Source organism: Aotus nancymaae, unplaced genomic scaffold, assembly GCF_030222135.1.
Source record: "Aotus nancymaae isolate 86718 unplaced genomic scaffold, 86718_ANA_hifiasm-v0.15.2.pri h1tg000010l, whole genome shotgun sequence".
Taxonomy (NCBI): Eukaryota; Metazoa; Chordata; class Mammalia; order Primates; family Aotidae; genus Aotus; species Aotus nancymaae.
Window position 1 is genome coordinate 78,422,832 of NW_026988421.1, and position 16,481 is coordinate 78,439,312.

General features: G+C 56.2%; 1 protein-coding gene across 6 annotated transcripts in view; it reads left to right on the plus strand.

Moving 5' to 3' along the window:
• LDB3 (LIM domain binding 3) overlaps window positions 1–16,481 on the plus strand; it is a 67,818-nt gene that overhangs the window by 5,368 nt on the left and 45,969 nt on the right. For 3 of the 6 annotated variants that reach the window (XM_064374412.1, XM_012472611.3, XM_012472613.3), the window contains exons 3-6: window positions 5,273–5,424; window positions 5,942–6,017; window positions 11,543–11,565; window positions 12,954–13,157. In XM_064374412.1, coding sequence (XP_064230482.1) covers window positions 5,273–5,424; window positions 5,942–6,017; window positions 11,543–11,565; window positions 12,954–13,157 — 455 coding nt within the window. Of the gene's footprint in view, window positions 1–5,272; window positions 5,425–5,941; window positions 6,018–7,293; window positions 7,662–11,542; window positions 11,566–12,953; window positions 13,158–15,132; window positions 15,148–16,481 lie in introns of all 6 variants that reach the window. The other 3 variants (XM_012472608.3, XM_012472612.3, XM_012472609.3) reach the window with 2 other exon arrangements.

A 16,481-nucleotide genomic window follows, 5' to 3' on the forward strand; every position in this document is an offset into this window, starting at 1 on the left:
GATCTAGAAGGGGAGGAAGGCAGGGGCCTGCCTGGTTTGAACACCGGGGGTGAACGATGGCCAGAAACTTCTGCAGAGCCCAGCTGCTCTCCCTGCTGCCAGGGAACTGGGGAAATAGGAGCCGGCGGCATGGGTGCGTCTCAAGCCCCACTGGCGCCTCCTTTTACCTGGACCCTGGACAGAACTTTCCTCCCCTCCCCCTAACACCCGGGTCCCTCTAGGGCCAGCAGGCTGGCTCGGAACTGGTCAGTCAGAGCTGGTCCCTCAAGCCCCACCCTCTGCCAGCCGCGGATCTTGTTTCCTGTGAAGCCCGGGGATGCAGCCTGCCAGCCTCGCACCTTCTGGGGGTAGCGGATGGGGTCAGCACTGTGCCTTCTGGATTTGGAGTTTTCCTGAAACTCTCCCAGCTCTCCACTCTCCTTACATAATCCCCTGTTTAACGACTTAATCCTCACAACAATCCCGAGAAAGGCATTGTCACTCTCTTGACACTGGAGGGCTTGGAGGCTGGCATCGAAGCCAGGGGCTGGCTCATACTGGCACCTGTGCTCCTCCTTTGCTGCCTCCCCGCCCCCGGCCCCCAGCATGCACAGGTGGCTGTGGTACCTACTCTCCCTGAGCTGCCCTTGGGGGTGCCCTAAGACCTTGGCTCAGCAAGGCAGAACAGCTCCTAGGCGTACGGGGCTGATCTTGGCCTCCAAACACCTGCAGCCTGTCTTGGGAGCTTTGGAGGTGGGAGCTGGGTGCCCCGCTCCGAGGCCATTCTAGGCTCTGCCCAGGGTTGAGTTTCCAGGGTTTAGAGGGGCCCATTGGCTGGAGAAGACTGAAATGTGAAGAGGGAATGAAACGCTCATTCAAGGGAGATATTTAAATGCCCAAAAGGAGATCGAAAGATTAAAAAGAAAAATAAAATCACAGCTCCAAGAATGTGGGTTCTTTGGGCCCTTTCTGAAACACAGAAAGGAAAGAGGAGAATGGAATCAGACAAGAGAGATGCAGAAGCATCATGACTAGACTGCACTCTCCATCAGCCCTGGGCTCTGGGCAAGGGTCTGAGGGGGCCCCCTTTCGACCCACCCAGGCAGACTGCTCCTGCGATGGGGTGAAAGCATCGATGGCTCCTGGTCATCCATAGGGTTCCTGCCTCCATCCTGCCTGGAGCACCTCCCTAGAGAAGGATATCAGCACCTTCAACCCCGACCCTGAGGGATGTTGGGCCCTGCTCAGGGCAGCCAAAGGCCAGGCCAGCTGAGCCCTGACAAGCAGATACAGCTGCAGGGGAGAGGCGCCAGGCAGGGGATCCAGCTTGGCCACTCCCCTCTGGTCAGAGGCTTGGCTACTGACCAGACCCCAGTAGGCTGAGCTCTCCCTTAGGACCAAGTATCCCCTCCCCATAGCCCATACCTGAGGATGAGGGGGAGCCAGACAGGTCCAGGTGAAAGGAAGTGTGGAGACCTGGAAGGGAGGGCTGGTACCAGCTGGCCCACACCTACGGGAGAAAGAAGTCTCTGAGGTGGCTCCAGAGGGAGAACATTCAGATGGCCCTGCAGGGGGCCCTGCTGATCTGGCTGGCCCTGGACTCTTTTGTATGTCATTCTGGTGCCACTGCTCATGCTGTCATCATGATCTTCTGGACACAACTCCCATCCTTCCTGGTAGCGTCTCCTCTGTGACTAAGGTCCCTGCCCTTCTGCGTGGGGTCTGCAGCAGCCCAGCCCTGCAGGGGGATGACCCCTCCTCTGTAGGTGGTTAGAAACATTTGGGGGTGCCCTGCCATGAGAGAGCCTTGCTCTGGGGGTGTCCTGCTGTGGGGGAGCCCCATGGGCAGTTCACTAGGACAGAACAGGCATTGCAAAATTCTCCCTGAAAAGAAGCACTCTGGTGCCTGCAACTTTCTTTGAAATGCCCAGGAAATGAGATGGATTGATGGATGTGCAGGGAGGGCGTGTGATAAAGCAAGGTGAGTGAAATGTTATGGTAGAGTCATGGTGGCTGCTGTTCAGGTGTGCACTTTAGAATGTTTCTACTTTTTCTGCCTAGAAATTTGTAAAAATGTCTATAATAAAATGTTGGGGATCGCATAGAGGAGTAGGGAAAGATGATTTTCTGCAGAACAGGCCTGGCTGTGAAGCTCAACTTGCCCCCAGGAGTCCCCTCTGTCTAGAAAACTGTCTAGAAGGAGAATAAAATTCTCCTTCTCTGATGTTGGTTTTTACCCTTTGTTCACCTCTACACTCAAGGCAGCAACACACTCCTGTCATTCACAGAGGCTATGGCAATGAGTTTGGGGGCAAGGGCTACGTGTATTTTAAGAAATCTCAAGTTGCTCTAAGACGCCCCTGCAGAGCCTGGAGGACAGGCTGGACTTTGCAAAGTTGACACTGTGGCTTCCTGGCAGTCCAGGCATTTGTTTCTGTGTTGTCCTTTCCTGTCTCTGCAGATTCCAGGGCTGGGGAAGGGGTGCTTTGGGCACAAGGTGGCCAGTATTTTAAGAGGGCACCTCAAGCTGGGTACGCTGGCTCATGTCTGTAATCCCAGCACTTTGGGAGGCTGAGGCAGGCGGATCACTTGAGGTCAGGAGTTCAAGACCAGCCTGGCCAACATGGTAAAACCCCATTTCTACTAAAAATACAAAAATTAGCCAGGCATGGTGGTGTGCGCTTGTGGTCCTAGCTGCTTGGGAGACTGAGGCAGGAGAATCACTTGAACCCAGGAGGCAGAAGTTGCAGTGAGCCGAGATCACGCCATTGCACTCCAGCCTGGGTGACAGAGTGCAATCATGTCTCAAAAAAAAAAAAAAAACAGGGGGGCACCATAACCCCTAAGGGTGAAATGGCAGATTAACAGCATTTGGAGAGGGCTCTCCTGGTCTTGCTGTTATCACCCACATAGTGTAGGGCAGTGTTGCTGTGACCGGTAATGTGGCCATGCAGAAACAATTCAGTTCCTGGGCTGCATCTGCAGAGCCCATCTGGGAGTAGGCTGGGCACTGGTGACTGGTGACTGCAGGACATCCTGGTTTGGAAGGGGCTTCCCTGTGAGGGGCCTGGCAGGAACTTCCATCCATGTCTGTAAGCCCAGGGCCTGGCCAGAGTCACAGTCAGACTTGGCACCTGGGGCAAGGGACTGTCCCCAGAGCCTCTCTGGGCACCATCTAGGATGGTTCTCAGGCCTTGGCCTGAATCTAGCTTCTGCCAGTGCTAGGAACTGGCTTAGTCCTTGGGTTGTAGCCAGAAAGGTGACTGGGATGTATCCAGAGAACTGGCTGGTGGGCATGTGTGGGAGGCGAAGCCAAGGAACACCTCCAGCCACAGTTTGCTGGGGGTGGGGTCCAGAGCCTCCACTTTCCTGTGATGTCACTGAAGGCCAGGCCTGCATAGCACTCCTCATGATGTCATGGGGGTCAGGGACCTCCAACATGGTGTGGTGGGAGTCAGGTGTGATATTAGCAGGGGCCAGCGCATTCCATGTGCTGTCATAGGGGGTACAGCCAGAGTCTCTGGCATTCCATGAGGTATCTTTAGGGGCAGGGCTGCTAATGGCACTAGGGGCCAGCCATCAAGCCATTTTAGGTGACGTCATTAGACCCTCTGGAATTCTGCATCTCATGTGATATCACTGTGGGTGGGGCCGCCACAGTATTCAGCGTGCAATTACTGGAGGTCAGGTGTGCAGAATTTGGCATCGTGCATGATGTCACCGAGAGTGCAGTCTGAGCCATGATGACATCCCAAGTAACGTTCCAGGAGGTGTGGCCTTCCTGAGATCCCATGGGGAATTCCCAGGGTGGAGTTGCTTTGGCATTCTGTGTGGTTACACTGAAGATGGGGCCTCCAGACTGTAACATTCTGTGATGTTATTGGAGCGCAGGATTTGGGAACTGGCCCCCACACCTGCACCCCGCCTTCTGGCAGTATGACGCCAACTACAGAACCCTAAGCCCTGCCCTATTTCCCAGCCAACTTTGTTCACCCAGGCAGGTTTGCTGGCTACCTCACCCTCTCCACATCTGCCAGGTAGCACAAAGCACTTGGGACTGAGATGCTTTTGAGTGGGTGCATTTATCCTGCCCTCCAGCCTGGCAGTGTCTCTGGGATGCTGCTGTGTCTTAGCTCCTGCATCTCTCTTTTCTCTTGGAGTCTGAAAAGTGCTCCGTAGCTTTACAGGCTGCAGGGGTTACAAGAAGCTAACCAAGGTTACAAATAGCCAGCAATTTTTTTTTTTTTTTTGATACAGAGTCTCACTCTGTCACCCAGGCTGGAGTGCAGTGGCACAATCTCAGCTCACTGCAACCTCCACCTCCTGGGTTCAATCAGGGGTTCAAGTTATTTTCCTGCCTCAGCCTCACAAGTAGCTAGGACTATAGGCATAAGCCACCATGTTCAGTTAATTTTTTTGTATTTTTGGTACAGACGGGATTTCACCATGTTGGCCATGTTCGTTTTCACCATGTTCAAGGCTGATCTCAAATTCCGGACCTCAGGCGATTCACCCGCCTCAGACTCCCAAGGTTCTGGGATTACAGGCATGAACCACCACACCTGGCTGCCTGCAAAATTTTTTTGAGAGACAGGGTCTTCCTTTGTCACCCATGCTGGAATTCAGTGGTGCACAATCATAGCTCATTGTAACCTCAAACTCCTAGGCTGGAGTGACCCTCTCACCTGCCTCCTGAGTAGCTAGAACTACAATCATGCACCACCATACCCTGCTAAATATTTTTAATTTTGTAGAAACAGGGTCTGGGCTATGTTGCCCGGGCTAGCCTCAAACTCCTGGCCTCAAGCAATTCTCCTACCTCAGCCTCCCAAAGTGCTGGGATTACAGGCATGAGCCACCATGTCCGGCAGCCTTCAAACCTTAATAGCTCAGCACAACAAAAGTTTCTCATTAATCCAACATCCAATACAGTGCTCCTTAAACATCTCTCCTCCTCTCCGTTCTCTGCCTTCAGTCAGTCAAGCAGAGAGTGTGCAGGATCACAAGGAAGGTTGCTAAGGGCAGACCTGGAAGGGGCGTACATTGCTTCCACCCTCATTCCATTGGCCAGAGCTAGTCCCATGGCCTCAGTCAGACACAAAGCTCTAGGCAATGTGGTAGCCACATGCTGGGAAGAGGAACTAGGCTTGGTAAGCAGCTGGTACTGGCCGTAGCAAATGAAAGACAAAATGATGGCCTCTGCTGAGTGCTCCCGGTGACTCTTCCCTAAGGACTGGCCTGTCCTCAGGACCACCTTCCTTATGCTCACCCCTCACCTCTGCTGTCCAATCAGATCACACCAGGCAGCAAGGCAGCCCAGTCTCAGCTCAGCCAGGGCGACCTCGTGGTGGCCATTGACGGCGTCAACACTGACACCATGACCCACCTGGAGGCCCAGAACAAGATCAAGTCTGCCAGCTACAACCTGAGCCTCACCCTGCAGAAGTAGGTGGGAGCTCTCCAGAACAGGGGGTGGAGGCTTGGGTGTGGGCATGGGGCGGGGGCCAAAAGAGGGATTGTCCCATAGCGATTGAGTGGGCCCAGACCTGGGTTATAGAACTGTGCAGGAAGGTAAGGGCAGCCCTGGGCCAGAGGAAGGACCAGGCTCAAGTCATTGTCAAGCACCTAGAGGCTGACATTACTGCCTCACTTTACAGATGAGGCTGAGAGGGTGGTCCTGGTGCTGCCCGTTATGTGCTTCCACTTTGCCCAGGCAGCCCCCAGTGACATAGCAGGGGCCCATGGAGGCTGACCAAAGTGCCCTAGGGCCATGACTTCTCCATCCTTGTCAGGCCCAGGGCCTTCTTGGGGAGATCCAGCCCATGGGGTGGACAGTGGATGTGGGGCCCTCTGGCTCAGCTGCCCGGCTCTCTCTTGCTCTCTCCTCACCAGCCCTGCCCAAACAGGAGCTCCTGGCCCCAGAAGCAACTTCCTCACTTGATCTCATTTCTGGTTTCTGCAGATCGAAGCGTCCCATTCCCATCTCCACGACAGCACCCCCAGTCCAGTCCCCTCTGCCTGTGATCCCCCACCAGAAGGTAGGTGCTGACTGTGGTGGTGGGGCCCACTCAGCTGTGGTTCCTGGAGTGCTGGCCCTGGTCAGCCTGCCTGGTCTTTGGCTGGCCCAGTTGGGCCGATCCCTGCCCCTGCTGCGGCTGACCCTGGGGAAGTGAGGCAGGCCCTTGGGAGAGGCTTTCAAGCCACTCTTGAATACTGGATGTAGGAATGCTAGCCTGGGTGCAGGCCACCCTCACCATGCCTCGTGGCTGGGCTGATAGGAAACCAGCTTGGACAGCAGTATTCTCAAGGGAGGGATCCCCCTCCCTGCCAGGCAATGGTGGTGTGCGCATCCAGGCTCTGACCCTCATCTGCCGAAGGGGCCGGGGCTGGGTGACTATGGCCAAGGCCAGCTTGAGGAGGAGCTCCCGGCGTGGAAAGGCCTGCCAGCCTCAGGCTTTTCCCCCACCCAGATCTCTCCCTCTGGTTTCCACTTACCTACCTGCCCCTCCCAAGTGCACGCCCCTGTAGCCCTTTTGACGTGCTGGCGATGGCCTTTGAGGCAGGCATCGGGGAGAAGGGAGGCCAAGCCCTGGCTCCAGACCTCACCACTGCCTGGGCCCTTCCCAGGCCTTGCTAAGCAGCTCAACCCCCAGGGTTCTCTGCACAACTTCTCCTGCTGCATGGGCTCACAGTGAACCCACCTGTCCAGTGGGGCAGATTGGGCGGGGGGAGGGTGGTAAAGAGAGGGGAGAAAGAAGAGGCTAACCAGGGTGGGGTAGGTCACAGATTGGGAAAGTGGGTGGAGGGCTGCTTGGAAGATGCAGAGGTGAACTGAGGACCCCAAATGTCAGCTACCCACTTCCTCAGCTTCCCTCTTCACCTCCCTGCCACCTGCCCACAGCCAGTCCAGGGATGCCATCTCACTGGCTGTGTGGGGTCAGTGGAGCAGGAGGCTGGGCTGTGCCCACTGGGTGCCACTCTCAGGGGCAGGGGGAACAGACACATAACAGGCCATCCCCTGAGCCCTGGACCCACTTCCTTGGGCCCTGGGGGACGGTAAGTTTGGCTTGGCTTCCGTGCAGGGCTTGGCACTCTGCCTAGCTGGATGCCAGCCTCAGGACGGGCCAGGAGCCATGTGCCTATGCGCTCTTCCACCAGTGTGCTCCCTTCCAGGTGCCACACCCAGGTGCTCTGGGCTTCAGGATGTGGGGCTAGCACTAACGCATCTGTTTCAGGTCCGCACAGGAGCACTGGGATACATGTGGCCTCTAACCGCTCTCTTCTCTCTCCCCTGCATGGCCTGCCCTGTGCCAGGACCCCACTCTGGACACGAACGGCAGCCTGGCGGCAACCAGCCCCAGCCCCGAGGCAAGGGCCAGCCTGGGCACCCCCGGCACCCCGGAGCTCAGGCCCACCTTTAGCCCTGCCTTCTCCCGGCCCTCCGCCTTCTCCTCACTCGCCGAGGCCTCTGACCCTGGCCTTCCATGGGCCAGCCCGAGGGCCAAGACCAGCCCGGAGGGGGCCTGGGACCCACTCAGCCCGAAAGCCCTGCCGGGCTCGAGCCAGCCAAGGCAATATAACAACCCCATTGGCCTGTACTCGGCAGAGACCCTGAGGGAGATGGCTCAGATGTACCAGATGAGCCTCCGAGGGAAGGCCTCGGGTGCCGGACTCCCAGGAGGGTAGGTAATGGGCATGCAGCTCTCCACGCGTGGCCTGGGCCACCTGGGTCCTCGGTGTTCAGCAGACGCCTGGTCAGGTGGTCAGAGCGAGGCACTGGCCCCAGCCCAGCCAGCCCCGAGCCCATGAGGCCAGCGATGATCCTGCAGCATGTGCCGTGAGCCAGGCACGCCAGCATTTTATACAACCACCCTAGGGTGACATGTCGGATTTTGCAGAGAAGGAAACTGAGGCTCAGAGAAGGTTAAGTCACAGTCCATTTGTCCTGCTACCATGTGGTCGAGCCAGTCCTGAATGCAGGAGACTCTGACTTCCAAAACTTTCTCACTAGGCTACCCCCCAGAACAGGACAGCACAGCCTGCTGCCTTCATTAATGGAGTCCCCACCCCCTGGGAGGACGGAGGCAGGAGCAGGGCAGAGTTCCAGAGGTGGAAAAGTGAGTTCTCTGGGACTAGGAATAGTCTGGGAAGCTGCCTTGAGGAGGGAGCCCCTGAGCTGTATATGGAGAGATTCTTGGGCAGTGGCATACAGGGAGCGGGTTTGCAGGACTGACCTTGGCCAGGGTGGGGCTGCAAGGAAGCAGGACCCAAAAGAGAAAGGGGCTGTGCAGGAGAACAGCAGCCTCACCTCCAAGGCCTGGGGGGACTCTGGGAGCACATAGTTAAAAGGACACGGGGCTGGGGCACTGTGGAGGGGGCCAAGGGAACGAAGCCCCCATGCTGGGCCTGTGTTAGCGCTGAGCCCTTCACGCTTGTTCCCTCACCCTGACTTCTACTCCCATCCTGTGCAATTGGCTAGTGCTCTCTGGTCAGGGCAGGCTGAGTCGAGGCAGTAGAACCTAGTGGTTCAGGGTTCCTCTTCCGAATCATGGAGAAATCACACTGTCCATGTCTCAGGGTTACTGGGAGGATAAAGGACCCAACACTTGTAAAGCTCTGAGCTTTGTTCTTTCACCCCCTGAACAAAGTTCTGGCCTGGAGCCACCCAGAAGAGTCACAGTAGGAATCTGGTCAGTCTGGCCCAGGCCCATGCCCTTCCCTTTGCCCTTGCAGCAGAAAGTACCTGTGCCCCACCAGGCCACTGCTCCCTGTGGCCCTCAGCTTCCCCAGCTCCCCAGCTCTTTCTGGGATCCTCAGTGAAGCTGACCTCTGGCACCACACGGCTTGCTTACCTTACCCAAGGTGACAGACCTATATACACCCCCAGGGTTCCCCAGTAAAGGACTTTTGCCAGAAAACTCAGGGAATAGTAGAACAGAGATGGCCTCCTTGTCCTGCCTTTGTTGGGCTGGTAGGTCTTCCTAGTCCTTTCCAGGGACTGGCCCCAGGCAGAGAGGTCAGCCTCTGGTGGCCTGGGAGTCCCAGGAGACCCACCTGCAATGATGATAATGTCTCTCCATTCTGACCCTGCACTCTGCCTATGGACCAGCTAACAGTCTACATGCCTTATCTCTCAGTAACTCTTTCTAACACAACTCTCAGCAACTCCAGAGGTGGGCATGATTTCTCCCATCTTATAGCTGGAAAACAGACGCTCAGAGAGGCAAGTGATTTGCCCAAGGTCACACAGCTAGTAAATGGCAGACAGAACTGGCGTGCAGGTCTGCCTGACTCTACTTTGCATTGAGACAGGGACTTGTCTACCTGCTCCGGGAAGTGAGGGGCCAGGCTCACCTGTACTTCCCATGGTGCCTGAGGTACCCTGCTGCTGGTGCTGGGGCTGCCCAGACCCTGATGAATGCGTAAATTATTACTTAGTGCTGAGAGCAGCAGAGTTTGACAGTTTCCTCCAAGGGATGGTGGGCTAGGGCAGGGTGTGCAGTGGGTGCATTATCCAAAGTGAAAGCTGATGCTGCTGTCCCAGGCCATGCCGGCAGGAAGGGCTAGAGCGTCTGACCTGGGCTGGCCTAGGGCAACCTCTGCTGGGCTGAGGCCACCACGTTTGCTAAGTGTCTGCTCAGAGGCAACAGGGTCAGCAAGTGCTAATCCCCGTACTTGTCCACAGCACACTTCTCCCGTGCTGAGCACCTTAGACTCAGGACCCACTCAGTCTGCACAACCCACCTGTGTGGTAGACACTACATCTCAATATAAAGAATTAGGAAACAGGTTGAGACAGGTGGGTAATTTGCCCAGAGTCACAGTGCTAGGAAGAGGCAGGGTCACGACTTGAACTCTGTCCTGTCTGGCTCCAAAAGGAAGCCCCTTCCGCGGCTCTCTTCTCTGAGCAGCTTGCAGTGCAATTCCTTGGCAGCTCGTATCCTCTTGGAAGGTGGAGAGAGAAACAGACATGGTGCAAGGGCGGGCAGGCATGGGCATCCCTGCAGCCCCCTTCTCCTCCTCCGCTCTGGGGCTGGTGCTGAAGGACGGTGTCCCTCAGTCCACGCAGTGCAAAGGCCCCTGAGCAGGTCTTGCATCTTTGGTTCATCTTCCCCAAGACCCAGGCACTGGCTCCTCTCAGATGTGTCTGCTGCAGCCATCCCAGCCCCAGGTCCTGGGTGGGAGAAGCTAAACAGGAGGCAGGAATCAATGCCAAAGAAGGAGCAGGCTGCCAAGGCAGGGCAGAAGCAGCCCCCACCCTCGCCAGGCCAACACTGCCCTCTGCAGGGGGCATCGGACTGGTCAGGGCAAGAGCTGACCCTACAGCTGTCAGCACTGGCCAAAAATGGAGAAGGAATGGGGCTCCGTGCTGGCCCTTTCCTAATATAGCTCCACTTGTAGCTATTTTTGAGCCTGGGAAGACAGAGGGAATTTTATCAGTTCTGAGGCAGTGGCGGACCTGGGGCAGAGCAGGGCCCACTGTGCCGCTCGCTGGGGCCAGGGACCACTGACTTGAGCCTGGCTCCCCAGGGTTTGGCTGCAAATGACCAGGGCCAGGCCGGCTGGGGCCCAGAATCCTCCAGCCAGAGCCCACACTGGGCAGATTCAAGCAGGTGGCAGAGTTTGGGGAAAGATCTCACCAGCTTCCGCACTGTCTCCCTCACAGGCCCCAGATAGGGCCGCTGGCCACAGGGTCTACCACTGCAGGGAAATTGCATTTCAAGAAACACAAGACAGACACTGCTTTCCCTACAGAGACCATGCTCTGGGAGGCTCACTCTGAGGTCAGAGTGAGAGGCAGGGGCCTCTCACTGTGCTGTCCGAGCTGGGCTGCCTCGGCTGGTCGCTTTCCTTCAGCAAGCCTTGAGCTCACACTTCTCCTTGCACCTCCTCGCTCCTCCATCCTGCCTTGTTGCTAGCCCACAGAGAAGTGGTCCCTGGGGACTGTGCACCCCACTCTCCTATACCCCAAGAGAAGCAGCCAGAGCTGCCTGCATCTCTTCTGGGAGGGAGAGGAGGTCGGGGCTTGGCGGGGGAATAGGTAACCCCGTGCACACCCCACCACCCATGCCACTGCAATGCCTGCTCAGGACAGAACTCCAGAGCTGACCCCACAAAACAGACTCTCAGTCCAGAGCTGCCGATGGGCAGGGAGGCCCCTGGGCCTCAGTCTTTTCCTTAGCAGCCACAGCTGGTCCTGTCTCCATGCCCAGCTTCCTCTTTGGGGTCTATAGCCAGATTTGTATGGGGGGATTCATGTACGTGGTGCAAGTGCTCATGAAGATGGACAAGAAAACCCTACTTCTGGCAAAGCAGAGGGCACTGGGAGCCCCCCGAGAGGAAAAGATGGCAGTGTCGGTCTCTAAACCAAACCAAGGGTCCCAAACGCTGCGATTTCCGGTTCAGCTCTCCCTCCTCGCTCCTTGCTCTCCTCACCCAGTGCGATTTGGGCTGGTTCTGCCTCCACAACGACCAGGCTGAGGATGGTCCTGGCGCTCAAACTCCTCCCCCTGGCGGATCCTCCCTCTGACCACCCTGTCTTCTTCGCCCTTTTCCTCCCCAGGTGGTAGCCAACTCTCCAGCCAAGTTAGTATCAAAGGACAGCATGTGTGTGCGCTTGCGTGCCAGCCCCAGCATGCGTCGGCGTGTGTCTGGCGTGGATAGGATGTGTCTGTTGGCATGTGTACATGTGTGTGCATATGTATGAGCGGGGTGCACTCATGCCCCTGGGTGAGACTGCATGTGTGTGAAGCTAGAGTAGAAGTATTTGGAGATGGGAGTGCGGGCTCCATCTGATGGTTCTAATTTCATTCCCAATTTCCTGCTACAGCTGCTTAAGATGCGCCTGGGGTTGGTGATGGTGTGGGGGTGGGTCGCGATGCTGTGCTGCTGCTGGGCCTGTGTGAGCCTGAAGACCTTTCTGTCCTGGCGACCCCTCAGAAGGGCTGCGCTGGATCTTGTCTGCCCGGGGAACGCACCTATCCGTTGGAGGGAAGATCCTCCCTTGGGTAGAGGCTGTCCAGCCACACGGCAAGTTGGACTTGAGGGGTCCGGGCAGCCGGAGCCCTGCTCTGAGGAAGAAGCATACGTCCTGAAGCATCTGGAAGAGCAGAGCCCTGGGCCGCCAAGGGGGTAGCCTGCAGGAAGAGCCCCTTCACAGAGGAACCTTGCTCAGAATCCCTGTGGGTGCCCAGTGGAGCTGCTTTTCGCCTTTGGGGAGTTCTGGACTCAGCTTGGGCTGCTGCTCCTGTCCCCTACCCCAGCCCCATGCCCCCACTCCCCCTGCTGTGTGTGGTGGGAGATCTCTCTGTGCCTGGCAGCCCCTGCAGACCCTGGGAGGGAGCTCAGGCTGGGTCAGGCCCTGCAGGGCATCTGGGAACTCTGAGGTGGGCAAGGAAACCCTTCTATGGCCAAGAATGGTGGCTCATACCTGTAATCCCAACACTGTGAGGGGCCGAAGCAGAAGGATCAGCTTGAGGCCAGGAGTTCAAGACCAACCTGGGCAACATCATGAGACTGTCTTAAAAAAAATTTTTTTTTTTTAATTAGCTGGGCATAGTGGTACATGCTTGTGGTCCTAGCTACCTTAGGAGGCTGAGGTGAGAGGATCACTTGAGCCCACAAGGTTGAGGCTGCAGTGAGCAGAGATCATACCACTGCACTACAGCCTGGGCAACAAAGCGAGACCCTGTCTCACAAAAACAAAAACAAAAACAAAAACAAAAACCAAGAAAGGAAAAAGAAAACCTTCTGCACTGGGCTTTGTGGGAGGGTACCAAGGATTTTCCTGAATAGACCCAGACCACCCACCATCAGGAGGCTTGTGTAGCCTACGGGGGATGAGGGCGTCGGCTCTGGGAGATCTCTCTCGACACCCACAGTGCCCAGCCCTTGCTTCGGCTACCCACGTAACCACCACCTGTTGCCCTTTTCTCCTCCCACTCCCTGCCCACTCTCCTGCACCCCTCCCCCAGCGCCGACTACCAGGAACGCTTCAACCCCAGCGCCCTGAAGGACTCGGCCCTGTCCACCCACAAGCCCATTGAGGTGAAGGGGCTGGGCGGCAAGGCCACCATCATCCACGCACAGTACAACACGCCTATCAGCATGTACTCCCAGGACGCCATCATGGACGCCATCGCAGGGCAGGCCCAGGCCCAGGGCAGTGACTTCAGTGGGTAAGCACCTCCCTCCTCCACCGCCACTCAGCGCCTCCAGAGCCCGAGGGGTCTGGGCCATTGGGCGCCATCGGGACCAGCTTTCTTCCCTTACGTTGGACCTCGTGGAGGCATGGCCCTTGGAGGGGAGCCAGCCTTCACCAGGGCCTTCTGGAACATGGGTATCCTCTCTTCAGACGCTCTCCACAGTCAGCTTTAGGAGAGGGGTGGAGAAATGCAGAAAATGGTGGCTCTTCAAAGTGCTTTTCACAGCCTCTGCATTTCCCAGGCTCCATGAGGAGGCTGGCGTGAGAAGAGACTTCTACAGTGCTCTTAACAAGGGGACCATTCTGGAGGCCCCCAGGCCTCTCACAGCAAAACTGTCCTTTGGGGAGGGGGACGTTGCCAGGTTCTTCCAGCGCCGAGAATCGATTCAAATACACTCACTGGGTTTCTGGTTTGGGAAGGGGTCTGCGACCAACCATCCACAGTACTGCTGGCAACCAGTCCCACTGATGGCAGCAATCCCCTCCTCTTTGCCCCAGGAAGCCTGGCCTCAGGACAATGGCATTTAAGACATCCTTGGTTCCTGGAATTCACCTGTTAGCTATGGTTAGGGAATTTGAGGGGTGGTAAAGAAAGAGTTGGCTGAAAATCATTTGTGGATGAAAAATGCTAGCAATGCAAACATTCTTGCAGACAGACCTCTCTCTGTGTGTCTCTGTGTCTCCCTCTCTATATATTCTCTTTCTGTCTTCCTCCTTGTCGCTCTTTCTCTCTCTCTCTCTCTCTCTCTCTCTCATGTGTGTGTGTCTGTCTGTCTGTTGTCTTACACACACTCACAACACACACACACAGAGTCCCTCACTGTTTTCAACTTGGGAATACCACAGTGTTGGCTGATTATCAGTCTGGGCAACATCTTAGCCCTGGGTCAGGATTCCCTAGGAACTCAAGGCGGAAAGTCTTGAAATGATGGTGATGCTTTTTTTCCAAAGCCAGGAAAACATGTAATAAGAGGGATGGAGGGATTAAAAAGTCCCAGAGAACTCAACTGTGCTTGGCTGCTCCAGAGCCCAGCCCAGCTTTTGTGGCCATGATGTGCATGCAGTTTATAAACAGCAGGCTGCCCAGGCCCAAGAGTGGAACAATGTGGGCTCCCTGGGCTCTGCTGGAACTGGGGAGCCTGGGGCCCTCTCGGAGATGCAGTACTTCCTCTAGGCCACCAGAGAGCAGAGGCCGCCTGTCCTGGAGCTTCAAGTCAAACTCCCAGGGCTCAGGGCTACTGCTCTTTGCGTAACTCTGGACAAGGTTGATTGAATTCCATCATTTAGAGCAGAAAATATGACCCTGCAAGTTTAAAAACACAACCATTAGCTCATGCGTACCCAGAAAAACAAGGCTGCCTGACTAAACCCCAGAGCTAACAGGGATTTCCTGTTAACATTTCTTTGTCACGTGTGTCCTTGGTGTGCTCTTAAAAGTAGCAGCAGTCTCCAAAGGGAAGTTCAGCAGAAAATAATGGAAGAACTGCTCTTCACTAACTTTCTGCTGTCTGCACGTTGGGAAGACTGCTATCATTTTGTCTCACCACTAGGGCACCCATCAGTTTTGGAACTGATGCACTGTTGATTAATCAAGGCTTCTCGAAGAACCTTTCCCATCTCCCTCCTGTCCCCTCCCATCCCCTCCCTATTCCTCCCCTGGCGTGCCTGGAAAGGGTCCTCTTCTCCCCTTCCTCTTAACGCGGCCTCGCTGGGCTGATGATGCCGTGGTGCCAGTGAGTAACCTCTCGGCCATAACATGCTCCCGTTTCTGCTGTTAATTTCCATGGTTCCTTCCTCACTGACCGTGTTTTTTCTCTTTTTCTTCCTCCTTGACCCACCCCATTCCCATAACTCATTTCTGACCCTAACCCGGCTCTCATGTGTGCGCTGCCCCTCTGCTATCCCATGATGGACGCGCACTCACGGCTGGGTTTTCCTCTGCTTGGCAGGGCGTCACCGCTGGCGTAAGTAGACCCCGCAGTGTCTGTCCTGTCGTCCGTCTGTCTGGTTGTGGGATGGTGTGTGGGTTTGGTGGGATGTGTCTGAGGACTAGTGGTCAGCCCACGTGCTCTGTCCACGCTCCTCCTCACACCCACCTCTCAGCCAAATGACATCCCTTGCAATCTGCACAGGCAAGTACTTGTCTCTTGGGGTTTGTCCCAAACAATGTCACCATGGTCACGAAATCACAGAGTAATGACACTCATGCTGCAGGCTCCCCAGGCTGGGGGTGCGTACCTGTGTTGTCTTTGCCATTCTTTTGGGTAACTCCCCACGCCTTTCCTATCTGCACTGAGACAGTGTAGACCTGGACATTAGAATCCACACTGGGACATTATTCATGGCTAAAGGTGACAAGGTAACCTCTTGGAGGCCACTCCCCGGAATCCTCATGGGAGGTGGCTCTGCAGGAGCCAGTGCCTGCCATGACCACCCATGGGAGGGGAAAGATGAATCAGATTTGAGGGTTGCACACAGTGAAGTAAATGCAACAGTGACCCTGTGGAGTGTTTTCTGTGGCAAGAAGAACAAGTTGGGAGTGTCCAGAGAGTGGCCTTAGCCAGGGCCCCATGCCTGCAGGACCTAGTCCATCTTCTCTGCATATATTCTCCCTGAGCCTTGATGTCATGAAGGGCACAGCAGTTTCCTCATCTGACTCCCAGTCTTGGTCACAGCAGCAACACAAGTCCCTGGTCTTTGCATGGGGTGATGGGAAATGAAGCCAGAAACGTTGAGTCCCAGGGGACTGACTCCCGGCAGCTTTCTTGAACCCTCGGAGCCAAGAAAGGCACAGGGGAGCTCCTCCCGGGCATGTTCCATGGAAACAGCAGCGAACACCTTCCATCCACTCTCTGGATTGCAAAGCTCCGTAGAGAGGCTCAAGGGCCTTGCAACCACACCTTCCCTCACCCACTGCACAGTTCACACTCCCTCCTTCCCTCCCCTCCCAGTGGGTCAGGAGCCAGGACCCAGGAGACCTGGTTGTGACTTCCTGTTGCCCATCTCACCCAGACCTCGGGAACCTTTGGGACTCTTCCCTATGCCAGAAATGGCCTGTCTCAGCCAACAGCAAGATCCCACCCTCTCCTTTGCTCCCTGGACAGCTGCAGGCTCTTCCTTGGCTGGACCCCAGAGGCTTCTGCTGGTCTTTCCCATCCGATCCCAACCACAGGCCACCAGTGTACCTATAGCTCTTTGGGCCAGGGCAGAGCCCTCAGGGAAGTCAGGGCCACTCCACCCAACCTCATTCGCCTTTCCTCACCTATGCTCTTGTAGCCTACCCTGAGCCAGACACAGG